Source organism: Ictalurus punctatus, chromosome 13 (assembly GCF_001660625.3).
Source record: "Ictalurus punctatus breed USDA103 chromosome 13, Coco_2.0, whole genome shotgun sequence".
In the NCBI taxonomy this organism is placed as follows: domain Eukaryota; kingdom Metazoa; phylum Chordata; class Actinopteri; order Siluriformes; family Ictaluridae; genus Ictalurus; species Ictalurus punctatus.
The window spans coordinates 15,937,010-15,957,229 of record NC_030428.2 but is presented as its reverse complement, the minus strand read 5'-3'; the positions used below and the strand labels follow the sequence as shown (position 1 = coordinate 15,957,229).

Genomic DNA, 20,220 nt, shown 5'->3' with positions numbered 1-20,220 from the left:
GGATTTTGTCCCACTCCTCTTTGCAGATCTTCTCCAAGTCATTAAGGTTTCGAGGCTGACGTTTGGCAACTCGAACCTTCAGCTCCCTCCACAGATTTCCTATGGGATTAAGGTCTGGAGACTGGCTAGGCCACTCCAGGACCTTAATGTGCTTCTTCTTGAGCCACTCCTTTGTTGCCTTGGCCCTGTGTTTTGGGTCATTGTCATGCTGGAATACCCATCCACGACCCATTTTCAATGCCCTGGCTGAGGGAAGGAGGTTCTCACCCAAGATTTGACGGTACATGGCCCCGTCCATCGTCCCTTTGATGCGGTGAAGTTGTCCTGTCCCCTTAGCAGAAAAACACCCCCAGAGCATAATGTTTCCACCTCCATGTTTGACGGTGGGGATGGTGTTCTTGGGGTCATAGGCAGCATTCCTCCTCCTCCAAACACGGCGAGTTGAGTTGAAGCCAAAGAGCTCCATTTTGGTCTCATCTGACCACAACACTTTCACCCAGTTGTTCTCTGAATCATTCAGATGTTCATTGGCAAACTTCAGCGGGCATGTATATGTGCTTTCTTGAGCAGGGGGACCTTGCGCGCGCTGCAGGATTTCAGTCCTTCATGGCGTAGTGTGTTACCAATTGTTTTCTTGGTGACTATGGTCCCAGCTGCCTTGAGATCATTGACAAGATCCTCCCGTTTAGTTCTGGGCTGATTCCTCACTGTTCTCATGATCATTGCAACTCCACGAAGTGAGATCTTGCATGGAGCTCCAGCTCGGGGACAGTTCTTTTGTGTTTCTTCCATTTGCGAATAATCGCACCAACTGTTGTCACCTTCTCACCAAGCTGCTTGGCAATGGTCTTGTAGCCCATTCCAGACTTGTGTAGGTCTACAATCTTGTCCCTGATATCCTTGGAGAGCTCTTTGGTCTTGGTCATGGTGGAGATTTTGGAATCTGATTGATTGATTGCTTCTGTTGACAGGTGTCTTTTATACAGGTAACAAGCTGAGATTAGGAGCACTCCCTTTAAGAGTGTGCTCCTAATCTCAGCTCGTTACCTATATAAAAGACACCTGGGAGCCAGAAATCTTTCTGATTGAGAGGGGGTCAAATACTTATTTCCCTCATTAAAATGCAAATCAATTTATAACATTTTTGACATGCGTTTTTCTGGATTTTCTTGTTGTTATTCTGTCTCTCACTATTCAAATAAATCTACCATTAAAATTATAGACTGATCATTTCTTTGTCAGTGGGGAGACGTACAAAATCAGCAGGGGATCAAATACTTTTTTCCCTCACTGTACGTTTTGGATCATTGTCCTGCTGGAAGATTCAACCACGGCCCATTTTAAGCTTTCTGGCAGAGGCAGTTAGGTTTTCATTTAATATCTGTTGATATTTGTGTCCATGATGCCATGTATTCTAACAAAAAGTCCAGGTCCTCTGGCAGAAAAACAGCCGAAAAACATTAAAGAGCCACCCCCATATTTAACCGTGGGCATGAGGTACTTTTCCATATCGCTACCTCTCTGTGTGCCAAAACCACCTCTGGTGTTTATTGCCAAAAAGCTCTATTTCGGTTTCATCTGACCACAGAACCCGATCCCATTTGAAGTTCCAGTAGTGTCTGGCAAACTGAAGACACTTGAGTTTGTTTTTGGATGAGATTAGAGGCTTTTTTCTTGAAACCCTTCGAAACAACTTGTGGTGATGTAGGAGACTTCAGATTGTAGTTTTGGAGATTTTCTGACCCCAAGACACAACTAACTTCTGCAATTCTCCAGCGGTGATGATTGGAGATTTTTTTTGGCAACTCGAACCATCCTCTTCACAGTGCTTTGAGACAATATAGTTCTAATATGACTGGAACGTCTTATTTTTTCCCTGATTGTGGAAATGGGCATTTTCAATGCTGGTGTTATTTTTTTTATAGTCACTTGTAACAACCCATTGTTATGAATGATTAAGGGAATTTGGCCTGTGTGTTACCTCATATTTATACTCCTGTGAAACAGGAAGTCATGGTTGAACAATTTCCTGTTCCTAGTCATGCAAGTATACAAAAACATTTTAAAATATCAATTGGGATATACTTAAAATATATTTTTCTCTTATATGCATTCATAAGGGTGCTTATAATTGTTGCACGTCTATATTTAACAATTTTTTATATATATATATAAACCTGTATTTTGTTTGCAATTGTTTGACATCCTTGAGAGCAGAGTATTTTTGTGATTTTTTTTTAAACAAAAAGATCAAAAGGTTAAACAAAGAATTTTTCACGGCCTTCTTTGCTCATATTTACCAAGGGTGCCAATATTATTTGAGGGCACTTTATCTGCTTATAGAATTAATTATAACTCAATTGTGTTTTACAATTATGTGGCACTGTCAATATGATCCTAATAAGAACTGTGCCCTCTGATATCAATAACAAAAATTGTCAGAGATCAATCATAATTGAAGCAACACAAGTATGTTTATTTTCTGAAAGGCATTGATATGAATGTATGAACTATTACAAGGAATGATGAAAACATACAATTTATTAATGTCAAATTTCCTGAGTTATAAACCATCTCCTTGAACTCAAAAAGAATAAAAACATCAAAACGTAAATGTCAGTCACTGACGAATACTGAAAAGTACTGTCAAGTGTCTTTTTCCCCATTTTTGTAAAGTTAATACACAATTTGTATAAATCAGCGAATGTCTTCAAAGTAAGCATATTTGAAAATGGTAGTTTTTAAATAAATAAATATACAAAACTACTCTCATCTTTAGAAAGATCATTTACTAGTATCATACTGGTATCATACTAAGGGATAATTAGCATAAAATACTTGGTAAAATGTTTTAATATATGAAAAGAAAGTATACAACAAATGAAGAACAGGAAATAAAACCTTTCTAGAAATAGCGTACCACTAAAATTTCCTGTGGTGCAAATTAATCAACGAAAACTCCATATCCGCTGGATCTGAACTGCTAGAGTACTCCCAACATGCTTATTATGAGATTAGCACAATATAAAAATGCTAAATAAATAGGTAAACAGCCTATCCTTTTTTTTTTTTAAACAGAAAAAAAAGCTAAAGTAGGTAAACCATTGTTCTATCTAGGAGCTACAATACCAAACTATAATCCAGTATTGTGCAGTCAAAGGCGAAGAAATTTTACTCTCCCATATGGTCCCACACCACTTGATTGTTTTAACAGTTCATATTTGGTCCCTAGGTAATTTTGTTTATAAATATAGACATGCAGATTATTTATCACCATAAGAAAATAAGGCTGGTTTCACCAAGATTTCACTGTCACACAGTCCTTTTATAAGAGATACCAGCCTCCATCCTGAGTCAGTGTGAGGCAGTGAAGAACGGGGTGGACAGTATTAGACGGCCTTCACATCAATGAGGTGTTGAGCACCCTGCCTCCTAGCTTTAATGCCCTGTAATCTGCGACTGTGGAGGGTGAAGCGGGACCAAGCCAGTAGTTGCAGCAGGGCACAGGAGATGGGCACAAACACCAGTAGGTAAAAGCAGCCCTGGCGCAATGGCAGAGAGCTCTCTGCACCTGAGACACCTACGGCTGCCACAGAGTCTTTAAGAGGACCTCTCTCAAAGATGTCATAACCTAGAGAAAATTTGAGAGAACAGTAAAGATAAAGCTGTCCAATAAATGTACCGTCACTGAAATAAAAATCAAAGCTCTGAGTTTAAACAAACTGGAGAATTAAAATTAGCCTGTCTATGAATTAAGAAACCTGAAGGATTAATAAATGTGCTTGTATGGGGCCAAACTGAAATAATACAAAAGAATACGTACCACTAAGATTTTTTGCTTCAGGATTGGCAAATCTGACTGAAAAATTCATTTATAGGATGCCAGTTTACGCAAGGCAAAGTAGGGCTGAAAACGAGCTGAATATAGTGCCTTACATATGTATTCACCTTCTTAAATGTTTGCACATATTGCTGCATTATAACTTTCTACTAATTTGGAATTAATACAGTGTAGTTGGGGAGGGGGGAATTATTTTGGGGGTGCTATTACAAAGGGGGTGTGCAAAATTATTCATAAATTAAAAAAAATAAAACGTTTACAACTGAATATGTTTTCACCCTGGGGAAACTGGTTAGGGTTGAGGGCAAGATGGATATAGCCAAATTCAGAGCAATCCTATAAGAAAACCTGATCCAATATGCAAGAGAGTTGAGACTGGAAAGGAGACTTGCTTTCCAACAAGACAACAACCCTAAATATACTGCTAAAGGTACACTGGAGTGGTTCAAAACCAAGCACCTGAATGTGGTAGAATGTTCCAGTTAAAGCCCAAACCTCAATCCAATTGAATTTCTGTAGAAGACATGAAAATTTCTGTTCACCAAGGGTCTCCACTCAATCTAACAGAGCTTGATCAATATTGGCAAAAGATACAGGCAAAAATATTAGGATCCAGATGTGCAACGCTAATAGAGACATATACCAGCTGAAACCGAACCAAAATTTCTGATTTTTGTTTAATTAACCTTTGTGTCACAATAAAAGAAAAAGATTTTATACCTTCAAATGGTAGACATGTTATTTAAATGAAATGGTTAAAAAAAAAAAAAAAAAACTCCCCAAAATAATTTCAATTTCAAGTAACACTACACTGTGAAAAAGCTCAAAGGGGTCCTGGGGGGAGGCGGTGAATGGTGAATAATTATTCAAGACACTGTACTCATTTGGTTAAATGTGTAGCTTCACCAAAAGAATACAGGATTTAAAAAAAAACAAAAAAAAAACCAAATTGTTATTCCTTACCTGTACAAATAACTTGAAAGATATGCAGAACATGATAAGAAGCAATGGATTAAACCGTGGCCTTAGCAAAAGTTTATAAAGTCACTGAGAAAACCTTTTTGGAAAACTGATCTCCTGTCCAGAAGGATTGTGTTTGGATGCACCTCCTGTCAATCATTTTATAGACACTCTATGGTTCCCCCAAGATACATGGGGTGGGGCTTTGTGAAAATGGGAAGGAATGGGAGAATGAGCACTTTTAACCTAATCCTAATCATTTATGAGTTTTGAGGTGTGAGGTCATGATAAATGTCTCCTAAGAGGTACTGTCTACTGCGATAAGCATGTATTAAAAAAGGGCTAAGTTCTATACATACCATTTCATGGATTGACACCATTTCATGGACACGTCAGTGTACCACAGGGTACCTTAGTGAACAGATCTCAGGTCAGAAAATAATACTTCTAAAAGACCCTCATGGAAGTTATAAGAGAGCTTAAATGTACCCTGCATGGATTAGCGTTGCCAGAACCCACCACTAGTGACACCATAGTGCTACTCAGTGACTTCAATGCTTGTGCTGGGAATGAAGGACATACCTGGATTGACATGATTGGAAAGAACATCCCAGATCTGAGCTTGACTGGTGACACAGACTTTCTATGAAAGTCATGGACTTTCAATAACACCTTGTGCAAACAAGTGTATTGGGTAGCAGAGCACCTTGGCTAATGAACTATCTGGTAGTTAGATCATCTAACTTGTATGTTGTTCATTCAGGTAAAGAGAGGGCTGTTCTATGCAGTGTTTGGCACCTCAGAAAGGGCAAACAAGACCATACTCAAGCTGTATTAAGAAAGTGTGGGTAAGTATTGACCCTTAACTAAGGATATTTCTGAATGAATTAAAAATATTTTTATATTGCACATCCTAGTTTACTACTATTACATATCAGACTTGTGAAGTGTGTATAAACAATATCCTCCATCAGATAGCAAACTAAGGAACAGCAGGACACTAGGGTGTCAACAGAGTGCAAATAATCATGTAAACGGGAAAACCCCTATATCTTTACTAAAACCTTAACTGACAGGTTATTGTTAGCCAGCCCATCCTCACAAAGTACGCTGGAGATAAAGGGATTTTTATTCTTTTTCACTATTCAGATCAAATCTGTCCATTGAACACACTCATTCATACATACCTGTATACACACACAGCAGCCAAGTGCCAATAAGGGGAGCGAAGGTCTGGCCGGGCTTTGTTACCAAAGCAACCATACCAAACAGCAGTGCAGAGGCTGCTTGCTGTCGCCGGTTCAACACAAAGTCCTCGTCAACCAGGTCTGTGATTACTAAATTCAACAGCTTACAGGTCCCTTCAGTAAACACTCGATTACTGCAGAGAATGATTCATACATTTGACCTGATTTAGTAAAGAATTTAGAAAGCACAACCGTGCAAAATTATTAAACAAGAAAAACATTCTATTAGTTCGATACAAATATATTTTGTATCTACAAAAATATTTGTACTAATATGTTGATCATATTATATATGTTGAAAATGGTTTGAGAAATGTAGGACACACATTCATTGTCATTCCAAAGTATTATGGAATTTTATATTTAGTGTGATTCTGATCTTACTAGAGCATACAAATCAAGCAACAGAAAGATACATGCAACAGAATCAAATAAATAAAGTCCATTTAAGACCATATTAAGTGAAAGACAAATGCTTTGTCTAGATGTGTTTGTATATTGCAGTGTAATGTTGAGCTCTTACCTAGCAATAAATAAGCAAAGCAGGTAGACCTGGTCTGCTCCTGCTAGCAGCATTGCTATACTAAGGCCCAGTTTCAAAAGAAAGAGGCCACGGACTACCCGGTAGACACCCAGTTTTTGGCTTAATGTCAGAAAGTAAAGGTTGTTGACATGGGGAGCTATATAAGAGATGCCTGTGAAGTTTGAACAGAAAAAGCTACATCAACACTAATACACGGTTTTTAAATGTCAGACTTATACTTATGAAATACAACAGACGTCAACTCAAACAACAGCTTTCAGTGACCATGGTTACATGGGCAGCAGTAATCTAATTATTGACCTTATTTTGAATAAGACAATATTGTGATTAAGGTGTTTACAGGAGTTGCTTTTAGAATATTCCTTTCATTTTCCTGTTTTACATGTTATAGAACATAGATTGATTAATGTCACACGTCATTACGTCCCCACACCACGCCGTCCAACGTTCCCTCCTGAATTTCACACAAACATACAGTTCATCTTTGTTATGGTACCGTATACAGTTTTGGGTGTTTTTATTTTACAAAAGATTCAAGTGCAGTTAATTATTTGTCATGCTATACGTGCTAATAGACGACTGCTTGAAGCCACGGGCTGCGTCCGAAACCACGTATTTACCTACTATATAGTAGCTGATATACGTGTATTTCACCTACTATGTAGTAGGTAGGTAAGTATGCAGTTTCGGACGCAGTCATGCTCTCTTGTTTGCCATCAAACGGTTGAGCACTGCCGTGTGTGTACATGTCCTGTTGCAAAATGTGGTGAAAACTCCCACACGATGTTAATAATGTGATTAAGGTGTATACATGTCTGTAATACACCTCGATAATGTGACTAAAACAGGAATAGTCCACGTCTTAATTCGATTTGTGTTTACTTCCGAGTATGACTTTAGCCGGATTAAGGTAATCGATCATCGCTGTTTACATGGTAGTTTCTTAATCAGAGTACTGTCTTAATCGGGTTAATATCAGATTATTGTTGTCCATATAAACGTACTGATTGTTAGTTCTTAAAAATAGAGAATGGTCATACCCCATTACTGATTTCCAACTTAAATATTCCAGGAGAATATAAAAATCACAACTGCGTCAAGCTAGGTCCACAATGAGCAACCCACGGGCAAGGTAATGCAGGAAATACTATTCATATCCTAAGGTCTTGTGAATCGTATTTTAATTAGGCAAATGTTCCACAAGGGTCATATGCTCTTACCCAGCAGAAATGAGCCCGTGGAGGCAGAGATGCGGTCTGATAAGAGGTGCTCCAGAAACAGAGGGAAGAAGTTGCTGTTGAAGTGGCAGTGAAATACCTGTGAATGAATAAAGCAATATGCAGCAATTACTGCAAGTTATAAAATCAGGAAATGGTGCAAATAAATGGGTCCAAAAACAATATGTACCTGCACCAGATTCATTGAAACAAACCACATAAAATTTCTGTGGCGGGAGAGTTGCTTCAGATACTCGCCAAGAGTGATGGGCTTCTCAGTCTGAGCAAGAGGAGACTGGCCAAGAGACAATCTGAGAGAAAAGGAATGAGAGTAATAAAAATGAGAGAGGGAGGAGGCGAGTATTGAAAAGGCAATTTCAATCTCTTGTGCTCACAAAAAGAAACTCATAGGGGACTGGGACAGGTCTGCAATCTGAGAACCATTTCTCATTTAATTGGCTGTGAGGCAGACCAAGTCCTGTTTTTACTTTTTTTTCTTCTCCCCCCTGTCTTTTTTTCTAAATTGCTTACACTCCAAGCAGACAGAGCTCACACTTTTATTACACCACATGAGCAAGTTATAAACCTATAGCAATGACATAGGTGTGTAAAGCAACAGAAATACAGCACTGCAATGACTTTGCTCTGTATTAATCTGTAGAGCCAAACAGCCTTCACATTCCTTGTGGGTGAAACACAAAATCTTTCAGGTTGGGAAACAAATCTATAAAATGTGTAATACGGTTGCTTGGAATTTTTTTTTTTCATTAAGTAGTCAGTTAGGTATCCAACCAGTATTTACCAAACTTCAGTTTGAATAACTGAAGATTAAAGTGACATTTTTGAGAACTGTGGCTCTAAGCAACATAAAAATCATTTCTATTAATCTTACTTTGCTAAATTAATGCAGAAAATTCAGATTTAAAACAGTGAACATACTCTTTGAGCAAATCCCCTTCTCCATTCTTGTGTGATTGGACCTCATTTTGGAACCTGCGGAGCAGAATTCGAGATACCACAGCAAAGCCCAGAACTGACAGAGCAGCCAGCGCTACACAAAAAAGCCTGAAGGACATAAAGTCTTCTTTGTCCCAGAAAGAGTAGGACAGGAAGACAGACAGTGAGCCCAGTGCACTGAACAGGGAGCTGTGGAAGTTCAGGCGTGTGCGCTCGTTTGCAGACACGGCCAGGTCAGCCAGCAGGGCGTTGTGGTTGAGGTCCACCAGTGTGAGGAAACCATCATAAAGGCACAGGCAGATGAGGAACTGCAGACCAGGGTGGGCCCAGGCCACCCAGAAGGCCAGGAAGGAAAGAGCAAAAAGCGGCCCATTCCTTGCGAGAGACTCGAGGCGTTTCAACACCACCTCAGGTGAAGATATCTGAGACCCAGACCTGAGATGTCAAACAAAGACATACAAAAGAAAGCTCTTTTAATATTAAAACAAAATAGCTGTCTGTGTTAACATTTCTTCTACTATTGTTTTAAACATTTCAATGTTTTGTTGTACTCTAAATTCTAAATGGTTTTATCTGTTTAGAGAGAACAAGTGAGTTCTTACTGAGGGGTGCTAAGGAAGGAGCGGTCACTTAGCCATCCAAAGAGCGGGTCGTTCAGGCTGTTCCATATCAGGAACACAGTCTGTGTGAGCAAGCCAGAAATACGTAATGACCAAATGACTCATCTAGTATAAAAGGATACATTTTGTGCACTTCGTGCCTTGCATTTGTCTACACAGGCAACAGACCAAACTAACTCACCTCTCCCACCCAGAAGGAAAGTTTGTCTATCTTGTAAACAGACACAAAAGTGTCCACATAATAAAGCAGGAAGACATTATGGAGAATGGAGACAAAAAGGGCCAGGGAGCCATACAGCACAGCTGTGGAGACACCCACGCAACAGTTCCACGCCCTCTTTCCCATCTCTTTTTACATTCTCTCGCTCTATCTCTGCTTTTCCTCCACCAGCAGAGTTTCTCTCAACACACAAGGCAAGCAGGACACGGTCATCGTCCTAGATGTGAATCCTGTCCAAAAAAACAAACGTACAGTACTGTAGCTAAGATAAGTGGCATTTTTAATGCAACTTTATTGTTCAAAACAGTTTTAGCTTCATCTAGTTAGCTTTCATAAATCATCCAAAATTATATATTGATCTATTGCATAAATAGCAAGAGCTTCTATTCCCCAACAATTTTGCTGTCGCAGAAAAAAAACAAACCTCATATCATAAAAGAATTCTTTGGTTATGAGTTGTGACCGACAGTCTTAGAAGGCATAATGTGATGTGCTCACCAGAGGCTGATTTAGTGCCAGTCCAACCAAAGGCAGCCGATGACAAAGTGTTAGAATACATTTTTATTACTATAGTGTAACCGCTGTTATGACACTCATCTAAAAGCCACTAATAGGACAGCATATGATGATGTAAAATTCATGAGACAAATATACATATGTTCGTGGTGAAATATGGTGCAACATAAACAAAGCATGTTAATAGACAGGAAAAAGTCCAGATGACCTCAAGTTTACTTTAAAGAGATTTTTCTGATTTTGTGACCCCATGTTCTGAACAAGCCCAGATCATGCTGATAAAAATGTTTTGCAGTGTGGGCGCACGGTGGCTTAGTGGTTAGCACGTTCACCTCACACCTCCTGGGTTCGATTCCCACCGTGGCCCTGTGTGTGCGCGGAGTTTGTGTGTTCTCCCCGTACTATGGGGGTTTTCTCCCCCCAGTCCAAACACATGCATGTAGGCTCATTGGCATATCCAAAGTGTCCGTAGTGTATGAATGGGTGTGTGAATGTGTATGTGAGTGTGCCCTGTGATGGATTGGTCCAGGGTGTACCCCGCCTTGTGTCCGATGTTCCCTGGAATAGGCTCCAGTGACCCTGAAGAAGGATAAGCGGTATAGAAGATGGACGGATGGATTTTCAGTGTTAGAGGATCATCATTTAATCGGACATTGAGACCGTGTTATCAAACAGTTTGTTATAGGCCTCTTCCAAAATTTTATTGGGATCATCTTACACAGTGTGATAATAATCTTAAAAGGCCGATGTAATTGCAAAGAATACATCTGGCTTTACAAAAGAGATACCTCAAGGGAAATAAAGCAGTGTAATATTTACACATCTGTACAGAAGCCCTAAGCATCCATGCATTATTCATTTTTTTTCTTTGTTGTTTTCTCGTGATCATCAATTGAATTTTTTCATGATCTTGACATAACCAAAAGCTGTTTATTCACTACGTAATTTTATCCCGAGAAAATCTGCCGCTTTGTGAATGGAACTGGTGTTACATGCATGTTGGCAGCTTCAGCATCATAAATGTAATAACTGCCCACTGTAGAGATGGACTTTATCTCTGCATTAAGAGAGAAGGGTGTCCCCATCTCAAGTGTCAGACACTAATGTGGAAGTTGTCAGTCCTGCATGGATGACATTTTTGTAGGCCACCCCAGAAGTTACCATCACCCTGGTTCCATCGACAGAAAGCCAATAGGATTTTTCCATTGGCTTTTGGATTATTGGAGAAAATAAAATTCTGTGACAAACAAAAATTTATGATTCTTACATGTTTTGCTCGTCAAGATAATCATCACAAATTAACACAACTTTTATGAATTCTGAAGCCTAAATACAATCGCCAGAAGCAAAAGCTAATATTAGGCTATAGATGAACTACACTTCATAACTTCAACGTCACCACCGCTACACTTCAGACAACTCTTTCAATCTTTATTTAAAAAAAAAAACACTAAAATTGTAAAATACTATAAACTGAAAATCTACAAGTTGGCAAGTTTGAGTTGGAATAGTTTGCAAGAGCATGAGTATAAACACAACGAGGCTGTAGTAGAAGAGTTTTCCTGTTCGGCGTGATGGCGTTTAATGTCCCCGATAACCTCTGTAGTCCCATTTAGCCACTTGTTAACAACCGTATTTTTCAAGACACGTAAAAGCTTACTTAGGTATTACTGATGTATTTTACGTTGTAGTATAAAACATGAACATACCTTGAGATTGTGTTAACCACAGACCTTATTTCAGGCATTTAACCAAAAATCTATAAAAAAAAAAAATAAATAAAAAATTGACCATGGGACGATGGATGTCGAGTACACAGAAAAATTAAGTTGAGATCACGAGAAAACAAGGAAGAAAAAATTAATAATGCATGGCCGCTTAGGACTTCCATACATCTGCTATGTGAAAGTGAGCAAACTCTTTAGATGCAAGAGGCACAAGCACTGATACTAATAACCAAAAGGTTGTGTTCTTTTTGCATTTCTGTTGCTACAATTAATCCTAAACAAAAATATCACAAGAACTCACTGTGTAGGGTTAAGCAAATACCTAATACAAGGCATTCTTATGACGACTCCTGGCAAAAACCCCTGACGTTTACACTAAGCAGGCCAACACAGTAAACATCACTGGATTGTGATTATCAGCTATAGGCTCGTAGTGGGCGTTTAAAATCATATTTTAAGAGCAGGTCAAATCAGTTTATCTTTAAAGGTGTTAGTAAATTTGTGATTCCTGGTCTGTGACCCATCTGGTCTAAACAATGAAGAAAAACCACTGGGTTCTCATCACCACATGCACAGAGATATCCATATCATCTCTTTGAACAGACACTTTCTCTATTCCTGCTGTAATACAAACCCAAATCTGATTCAAACTGAGATTAACAGTAAGGCTGTAATATAATATAATATAAAGTAAAGTAATATAATATAGTAACAGGTTCCACACCTGTGTCCTTTTAATAACGCAACATGAAATCTGATGTCTTACATATAGTTCAATGTGAATGAAAATAACCCAGGTTTACTCTCTCTGTCCGAAATATGAACTGGCTTCACAACATATTCCTCCATCTGGTTAGCTAACCCTTTCCAGCATCCACAAGTCACAAAATCAGAGTTTTATTTATATATATTTAAAAAAATTATTCATCATTGCAACAGGTTTAAATTTTTTTTAAAGTTAACTTTTCAGCTTAAAGATAACCAACACTGGTCAACATTAGATTAACTTAACGTTAACTTGTAGCTAGATAAGCAGCCTCGGTTACCACTGCTAGTCAGGCGCAACATGCTAGCTAGCTATTTAAAAAGATATCACCCGGCTCTTCTGTACCTATCCTATCCTTGAAACGACGAATTCCGCTTACCATCTTTTTATTTAATTTATTGGCTATTTTAATTATAGTTGTAATATTTTTTTGCCCAAGATGATTATTTGGACGTAAGGAAGCTGCCGTGGTTGACGCCAATAGGTTGAGTTAGCAAGCTAACTAGTCTTAGCTAGTAATTCCTGACTTGCCCAAACATTCTAAAAATGTAGCATATTTATACCAGTTTAGCTATTCTAATCAGTAATACCTCAGTAAACTTACCCTGTACACGTCCTGTTCAGTGTCCGCTTTCATTTTACTCAAAGCGACAGGTTTCTTTCACAAGCTGCCAAGCTGGCCAGTAAACACTTAAACACAGATTTAATGTCTTATTAACGTTTCTAATAATCATGAAATACCTACCATGCGTAGACACCGTCTTCGTTACTGCCAGAGCGATACACGTAAATCTGCAGTAAAAAAACAACAACAACAAAAACCCAACAACCCTTGTTTCTTATTATGCTTTAGTGTATAGTAATGGAAAAGACTCGGTTTAAGCGTCTGTCATGTGTGAGAGAAAACTCGTGACGTATAAAACCCTCTCCCTTATCTTTAATCCACTTCCTCTTTCTCCTCATCCTGCTTCTCCTTTTGTACATTACGCTTTTGCTAGGCGAAAAAAAAACCCTCAAACTCAAATCAAATGTCAATTTTCCAGTTAAAATGTCGATTAATAATTAATAGTTTATATTCCTTTCATTGCTTTTTAATTTTTACAAGAAATCCATAAATACTGTAAGTCTATGCAAACAGGTTTATGCATTAGTCGACACTTATGGTAGTTGTCCATACACCCATTTTTTGTACATTTCTGTTGACAGAGGAACATGGATATTTTAGGGTTAGGATTAAGTTAGGGTTAGGACTGAGTTAGTGTGTAGATCTAGTTAGGGTTGGGCTAGGATTAGGACTGAGTTAGGGTTAGAGTTGAGTTAGGGTTAGGGTTGGGCTAGAGTTAAAACTGAGTTAGGGTTAGGGTTCATGCAGAATTAGGGGTTGGGCTAGGGTTTGTATGGAGTTAGGGGTAGGGCTAGGATTAGGGTTTGTATAGAGTTAGGGGTGGGGCTAGGATTAGGGTTTGTACAGAGTTAGGGGTGGGACTAGAATTAAGGTTTGTGTAGAATTAGGGGTGGGGCTAGGGTCAGTAATTATACTGACCTAAAATTAATGTGACAACAGAATTTTTTTAAAGAGATGAGAGGAATAATCTAAACAGAAAAAATTAATTGCAATACTGCTCACCTTCAGACATCGGAAGGTGGTCATATACAGCACATCACAGATATCCGTGGTTGAATTCATGACAGTTTATACAGCCTAGGCATTTGTTAGACTGTTTAGTGAGTCTAAAATCATAGACTAGGAGTCGTGATCAAGTTCTATGGCCTTTTGGTGGCGCCAGAGTCACGAGTGGCGTCAGAGTCTATATATTGGAGTCTATACGAACAGACTATAATTTAAAGGCTTAATAGACGAATAGCCTCTCTCTATGAAAAGTTCATACATGAATTAGCCTAGCGTTTAAAGAGCATTTAAGCATCAGTGCATGGCTGAAAAATTGTTTAGTCCTTAAGAGATTGTTGGACAAACTGAAAGCCTACAGTTTACCTCTACAGTCATGTAAGTAAGTAAACAATACAATAAATAATGCTTGAAGCTATCCAAACTTACATAAGCTAGATAAAATGCAAGCTTTTATTTCGTGTATATTCGTGTTTTGATTTAATGAGTGCCTCATAAGATTTTACAGTGGCTCGCAGAAAATGAACGCACTCGGGGCGTGGCGTATTGCTAATATAATGAATATTCACATGTAGGCGTGTCCTTACCTTGGACATTGAACGGCGCGCGTTTGCAGAGTTACATCGCGCGGTTACTGTGGGACACACACACCGGAGATCCGGGTTTCTACGGTAACGCGCCGCATTGGCTATTTCTGTTCCGAGGATGCAGGCTGTGAGGTACAGTAGCCTACCTGGAAACCTATTCTAGTCTTTTTCAGTAGCATGTTCTATAGTACTCGTATTATCCGTTATGCATTAATCTGCTAATATTGCATATCTCAACAGAGCTAAAGCATGCAGGTGAAGGTGACTTATAAAGTGTGCCAGAAGTGCCCTTTAAAAATGCCGCAGTGGTGTGCAATCTTCCCGTTCTCTGTGGAGTTCTCATACAGAAAGGCATTTAGACCAGAACCTTAAGTTGTTGTTGTTGTTGTTGTTGTTTTCATGTACATTCAGGTAAGCAGTAATAACCAATTGATGTTTTTGTCAGTCATTCAAAATTATACGTTATAGCTACATACGCTACTGTTAATAATACAGAAATAATAATAATAATAAAATAGGCACAAAAATGTGAAATGTAATAATTAGTTGTAATGAATTCAACTTTCTCCTTGGTGTTTTAGTTGAAACCCAATAATCAATGTGTTGCAATAATGCAAATAAATAAATAAATGATCACGAGCGGTGCTCTAGAGTACCTGTTTGCTATTTGCAGATGTCAAACTTAGAAGAATGTAAAAAGGGCAACAACAACAACAAAAAAAAAACCCAACGCCTTGCCTATGTGATTAATTATGTTCATTTAATACTATGAATGAATCACTCAGTCGAATTTAAGAAAGTGACACTAACACCATCTCATAATCTCATCACTAGTCCACTAAATGCAAAGTGAACTGTTTTCTGACGTTAATGAGTTTAGGAGTAGTCTGTGTTACTGGCTGTACTCTGTTGTATTAAATTATAATACAATCACTGAATGAGGCATCATCATAGACGATAGAATCTCTTATATAGATATATGAGCATTAAGAACGTTCTGTAATAAGTAAACAGTACTGACAAGGTAGACCATGATTTAATCTTTTTTGTAATCTTTCTTCTAATGCTACAGAGAATTGTAAAAAACAAACAAACAAAAAAAAGACAACAACAACAAAGAAACAAACAAACAAAAAAGATACTTTCAGCATCCAGTACTTCCTATAACTCTTAAATCTATTTTATATGATCGAAAGGTAGCTAGTGTTCAGATGAGCACTTCACAGATTTATTTTTGGTGTAAATTTAATTCAGTATTTAAATATTGCTGGCAGCTAATAAAATGCACTGCTCATTATTCATAATATTCTTTCAGGGGGAAAAAGGCAGCATAAAATTGTGTTTTTATGAGTTTATGCTCGGGTTTATGAAGTTTGTGAAGTGGGATCCTGATGATGTAATTAGATTTGATTATACTGGTTGAGAGAAGGATTAAACATAAGACAGAGAGGATCAAAGGCATGCATGATGTATTCTATATTGGAGGCCTGAAAATTTTTTAAAAATGTGCTTCATTTCTTTTGATGCCAATACACATGGATCTCTTGGCTCATTTGAATTGTGGGGGAGATGTTCTGAATTGGTGCATTTCTTCTAGAGAAATCCACTTGTGTCAGTATACATATAGCATGTGTAACACATGAGATTATATTCTGGAATACCAGCGTTTGGCCTTGTATTGACAGGAGTACAGCCCACACTTGCTCTGACATTATGTTGTGCATGATATGGATTTGTTGCATTTTTTTTTTATTTGTACTTATGACAGAAAAGGCTAAGTGTAGTAGTTCTGAACTTTTAGTTGGGGACTTGCAACCATTTCTTAAATTTTTAATCAATATCAATGTTGTTGGTCATGTTACATACCTAAACTCTAAAGCATCAATCACGAGTCAGTAAATATTGGTGAAGGTGGCAAATAGTTATGTATTTCACCAGATAAATAATATTAAGGAAACACCATGACTGTGATGTACTCATGCTTTGTTTTTATTTGTCTGTTCAACAAAATTTCTGTTAATGATTACTTATGGGGGATTGATATCCTCATGCAGTAGTTTAACACACTCCAGATAGATTACCAGTTCTCAGATGGAGAATTAATAAAGTAAACTATAAAAGCACATATTTGGGTGATTTTATTGGATTTCTGCACCATCTGTGGAATGTCAAACTTAATTTTAAGCATGGATTATGGATTTGCTGACAGATGGCCTTATCAGAAATGGCTCATTTTGTATTTCTCTGCCACTTTTAACCATTGGTAATTAGGGGTGTTTCTGGAGTTTGATAACTACTTGGGCACAGGCCCCCCAAGAATTGTACAAAACTACTTAAAAATTTCTAGAGTGGGGAGCGCATTGGGGTTTTAATTGAAGAGAATGCACAGGATATTTTCACTTCAGCTGGCATTACAATCAGCCTTCATGTTTTAAATACTTGAAATAATGTAAATGACAACGTTCAATGAATAGGAAAGCCTATTTTCAGCCGTATCTACTGTAATCAGACTTTTTTTATATAGTAAAATCAGAAGGTTTTACTAAGGCACTGCAATATTTTACTAGGGCTAGTGCCCCAGTAAAAGGTCTAGCGATGCCCCTGTTGGTAATTGTTACCCTTTTTTAGATTTAACGACAAATGTAGAATACTAATAGAGGTGTCAACATCTATAATTTAAAAGCAACAAATTATATTGCATCTAACCAGTCTAACTAAATTTTAATTTGCTGGCAAAATAAGAGTGTGCATTTGTATACCATTTATACTGTTGATTATTTTGTGTTATGGGTAGTCACATGTTATATGCTTACATCATTTAAAGTCTAGGCTGCATTCAGGTCGAGATTTTTTGCCCACTACATCTGAATACTGTTTCATTTGAAAGGATCTTTAGAATGCAGCTTGTGAATGCAGTCTACTTCAGCTATATTTTCAAGGATTTCAACTGTTGTATCCATCATGGCCTACAAAAGTGGAAGAAAGTGAAGCACAAGTACACCGTTTGTCTTAAAATGTAATTTGTAATTTGTTTAGATAACATAATGTTTATCTAGTTAGTGTTGACTAAGTTAAGTCTGTAGTACATACTTTACTGTCATTAATTGTGACTCCCAATAGAAAAGTTTTGCAGGAAATCCTGCTGTGGAGCTTTTCTGACGATATGATGATAGCATGGTGTAGTTGAGTCTCAGTCGATTTATGTGCTATTCTAGATAATTTTATATTATAGCTCAGTTAACTATTATGTTCACTATGACAAATACAAACAAATGGTACTAAAAAGATGCAGAAAATGTACTGTATTTACTGATTAAATTAAGCATGTTTCATAATGCACCACAAAATTAAAGAAGGGCTTGTAGTAGATAACAGACAGAACTGACATGGCTCTTAATGATGATGGTACATAGTTTTTCTGTGGCGCTGAGTCTGCTTCCATTTCATGCCTCCAAAACTGTTATTGTTAATGAGCTGTACATAAAAAAATAGACATGGTACAGCAAGCACTGTTGCTTAAGCCAGATAGCTAACATCAGATGGCACTGAATACAAACCAGCACTATTATTCACATCACATGCATTCTTAATAATTTCTTAATTGTTTAATCTTCTAGAATGAGTAAATATTAGTGCTTAGAGTTTTTTTTTATTAAGCATAAGAATCTCTAACCTTAATTATTATTTCTATTTAAACATTAACAGATTTTCTGTCAAGAGAATTAAGGAACTATTATTGTTACAATGTCAGAATTATAAGCCTTAAGGTTTTGGTAATACAGAAATAGTACAAATAAAATTACTGAAATTGAAATTTTGGAAATAGATTTTCCTTGAATGTTATGTAATTGTTAAATGTACCCATTGTAACTAATGAGATTTTTTATGTACACCGGGGAGCATATGACATTCACTAATTTAATCTCTCTTTCAGGCATGGAAAAAAGTTATAGTAAGCAAGTGCATGCAAGGTTGATTATTTTGCCTGTGAGTATATCTGATGGGGGAAGTCATTATTCTTTTGTTTTTCTATGCAGAGGGAAACTTTTGACAGCTGGAAGATGAGTTAGGAGTCTGTTAAGAATCTAGACAAAGTGGTCTCAAAAGGATCTGGAAGGATTCAAGCTGCCATCTGTACTAATATCATGGTGGTCATGAGACATCCTGAGCTGCCTGCCATCACGCTGACTCTTCTCTGCAGCTTAGCATCCATGCTGTGGGGCTTCCCATTTGGACCTGTGCTTGAGCTGGATGTCATTCCTAGGACCACTGTGCCTTTTAATGGTAAGATTATTTTCAGAAATAAGTAAATTAATAATTTAGGTTCTAAAACAATCGTTCTGAAAGCTTACTAAACCTTGGCATATTAGTAATGCAACCTTTTTTGTAACTCATGATGACCAGTGGTAGTAAAGGTACTGAGAAAATATAATTAAGTGGAAGTTTAGATAATCTTACTCATTTAAAAGTGAACTGTAAATCTTACTCATTTAAAAGTGAACTGATCCCACAAATGCTCTTGTGGATGAATGACCACAAATCCTAACAACCACAATTCAAAATCTATTGGACAGCCTTCCCAGAAGTGTGGAGGCTATTATAACAGCAAATGGTGGACTAAATCTGGAATTAGATGTTCACCAAGCACATAAGTGTGTAATGGTCAGGTGCAAACAAACTTTTTACCTTGGAAATTTGTAATGAGTTCTTTAAAGGTCTAAATAAAAATATAAGAGTAAAAAGGTTTTTTTTTTTTCACCTGTCATATATTATATGTATATTTAAGTAAGAGTACAAGTTCAATTTCAATAACACAAGTATACTCAAGTATAAATACCCCCAAAAGTAGTAATGAAGTACAATGGCACAAATGTGCACCACCCCTGATGATGCCTTAAATTCGCAGGACCTATAAGAGTGACAAGACTTACAGTGTCCTCCACTAATATTGGCACCCTTGGTAAATATGGGCAAAGAAGGCTGTGAAAAATTGTCTTTATTGTTGGACCTTTTTATATTTTGTTAAAAAAAAAATCACAAAAATAATCTGCTCTCATGGATATCAAATAATTGCAAAAAAAAACCACAGGCTTTTTTTTTTTTTTTTTTTTAAGATATTTATTAAATATAGGTGTGCAGCAATTATTGGCACCCTTTTAGTCAATAATTTATGCTACCTCCCTTGGTCAAGATAACAGCTCTGAGTCTTCTCCTATAATGCCTGATGAGATTGGAGAATACATGGCAAGGCATTTGAGACCATTCCTCCATACAGAATCTCTCCAGATCTTTCAAATTTCGAGGTCCATGCTGGTGGACTCTCCTCTTCAGTTCACCTCACAGGTTCTCTATGGGTTTCAAGTCAGTGAACTGGGATGGTTATGGCAGGAC

The 20,220-nt window shown here is 37.5% G+C and overlaps 2 protein-coding genes across 5 annotated transcripts in view; one reads left to right on the top strand and one right to left on the bottom strand.

The window, feature by feature from the left end:
• Nucleotides 1-2,455: 2,455 nt before the first annotated feature.
• mfsd13a (major facilitator superfamily domain containing 13A) lies at nucleotides 2,456-13,534 on the bottom strand. Of its 4 annotated transcripts, XM_047159387.2 has the most exons (10): nucleotides 13,361-13,534; nucleotides 11,832-11,881; nucleotides 9,568-9,836; nucleotides 9,369-9,448; nucleotides 8,749-9,201; nucleotides 8,000-8,120; nucleotides 7,813-7,909; nucleotides 6,572-6,743; nucleotides 5,989-6,182; nucleotides 2,456-3,631 (listed from the first exon to the last, which is right to left on the bottom strand). In XM_047159387.2, the coding sequence occupies exons 3-10, from the start codon at nucleotides 9,730-9,732 to the stop codon at nucleotides 3,390-3,392; spliced, it is 1,524 nt and encodes a 507-aa protein (XP_047015343.1). In that variant the 5' UTR covers nucleotides 9,733-9,836; nucleotides 11,832-11,881; nucleotides 13,361-13,534; the 3' UTR covers nucleotides 2,456-3,389. The 4 variants fall into 4 exon arrangements, with proteins under 4 accessions (XP_047015343.1, XP_017339786.1, XP_017339785.1 ...); XM_017484297.3 differs by lacking the exon at nucleotides 11,832-11,881 and having other exon boundaries at nucleotides 13,357-13,534; XM_017484296.3 differs by lacking the exon at nucleotides 11,832-11,881.
• Nucleotides 13,535-14,828: 1,294 nt separating this feature from the next.
• The window catches only part of sema4gb (sema domain, immunoglobulin domain (Ig), transmembrane domain (TM) and short cytoplasmic domain, (semaphorin) 4Gb), a 28,922-nt gene continuing 23,530 nt past the window's right edge, over nucleotides 14,829-20,220 (top strand). Inside the window, exons 1-2 of the mRNA XM_017483640.3 lie at nucleotides 14,829-14,961; nucleotides 18,867-19,113. Coding sequence (XP_017339129.1) covers nucleotides 18,975-19,113 — 139 coding nt within the window. The 5' untranslated portion in view covers nucleotides 14,829-14,961; nucleotides 18,867-18,974. The remainder of the gene's footprint in view (nucleotides 14,962-18,866; nucleotides 19,114-20,220) is intronic.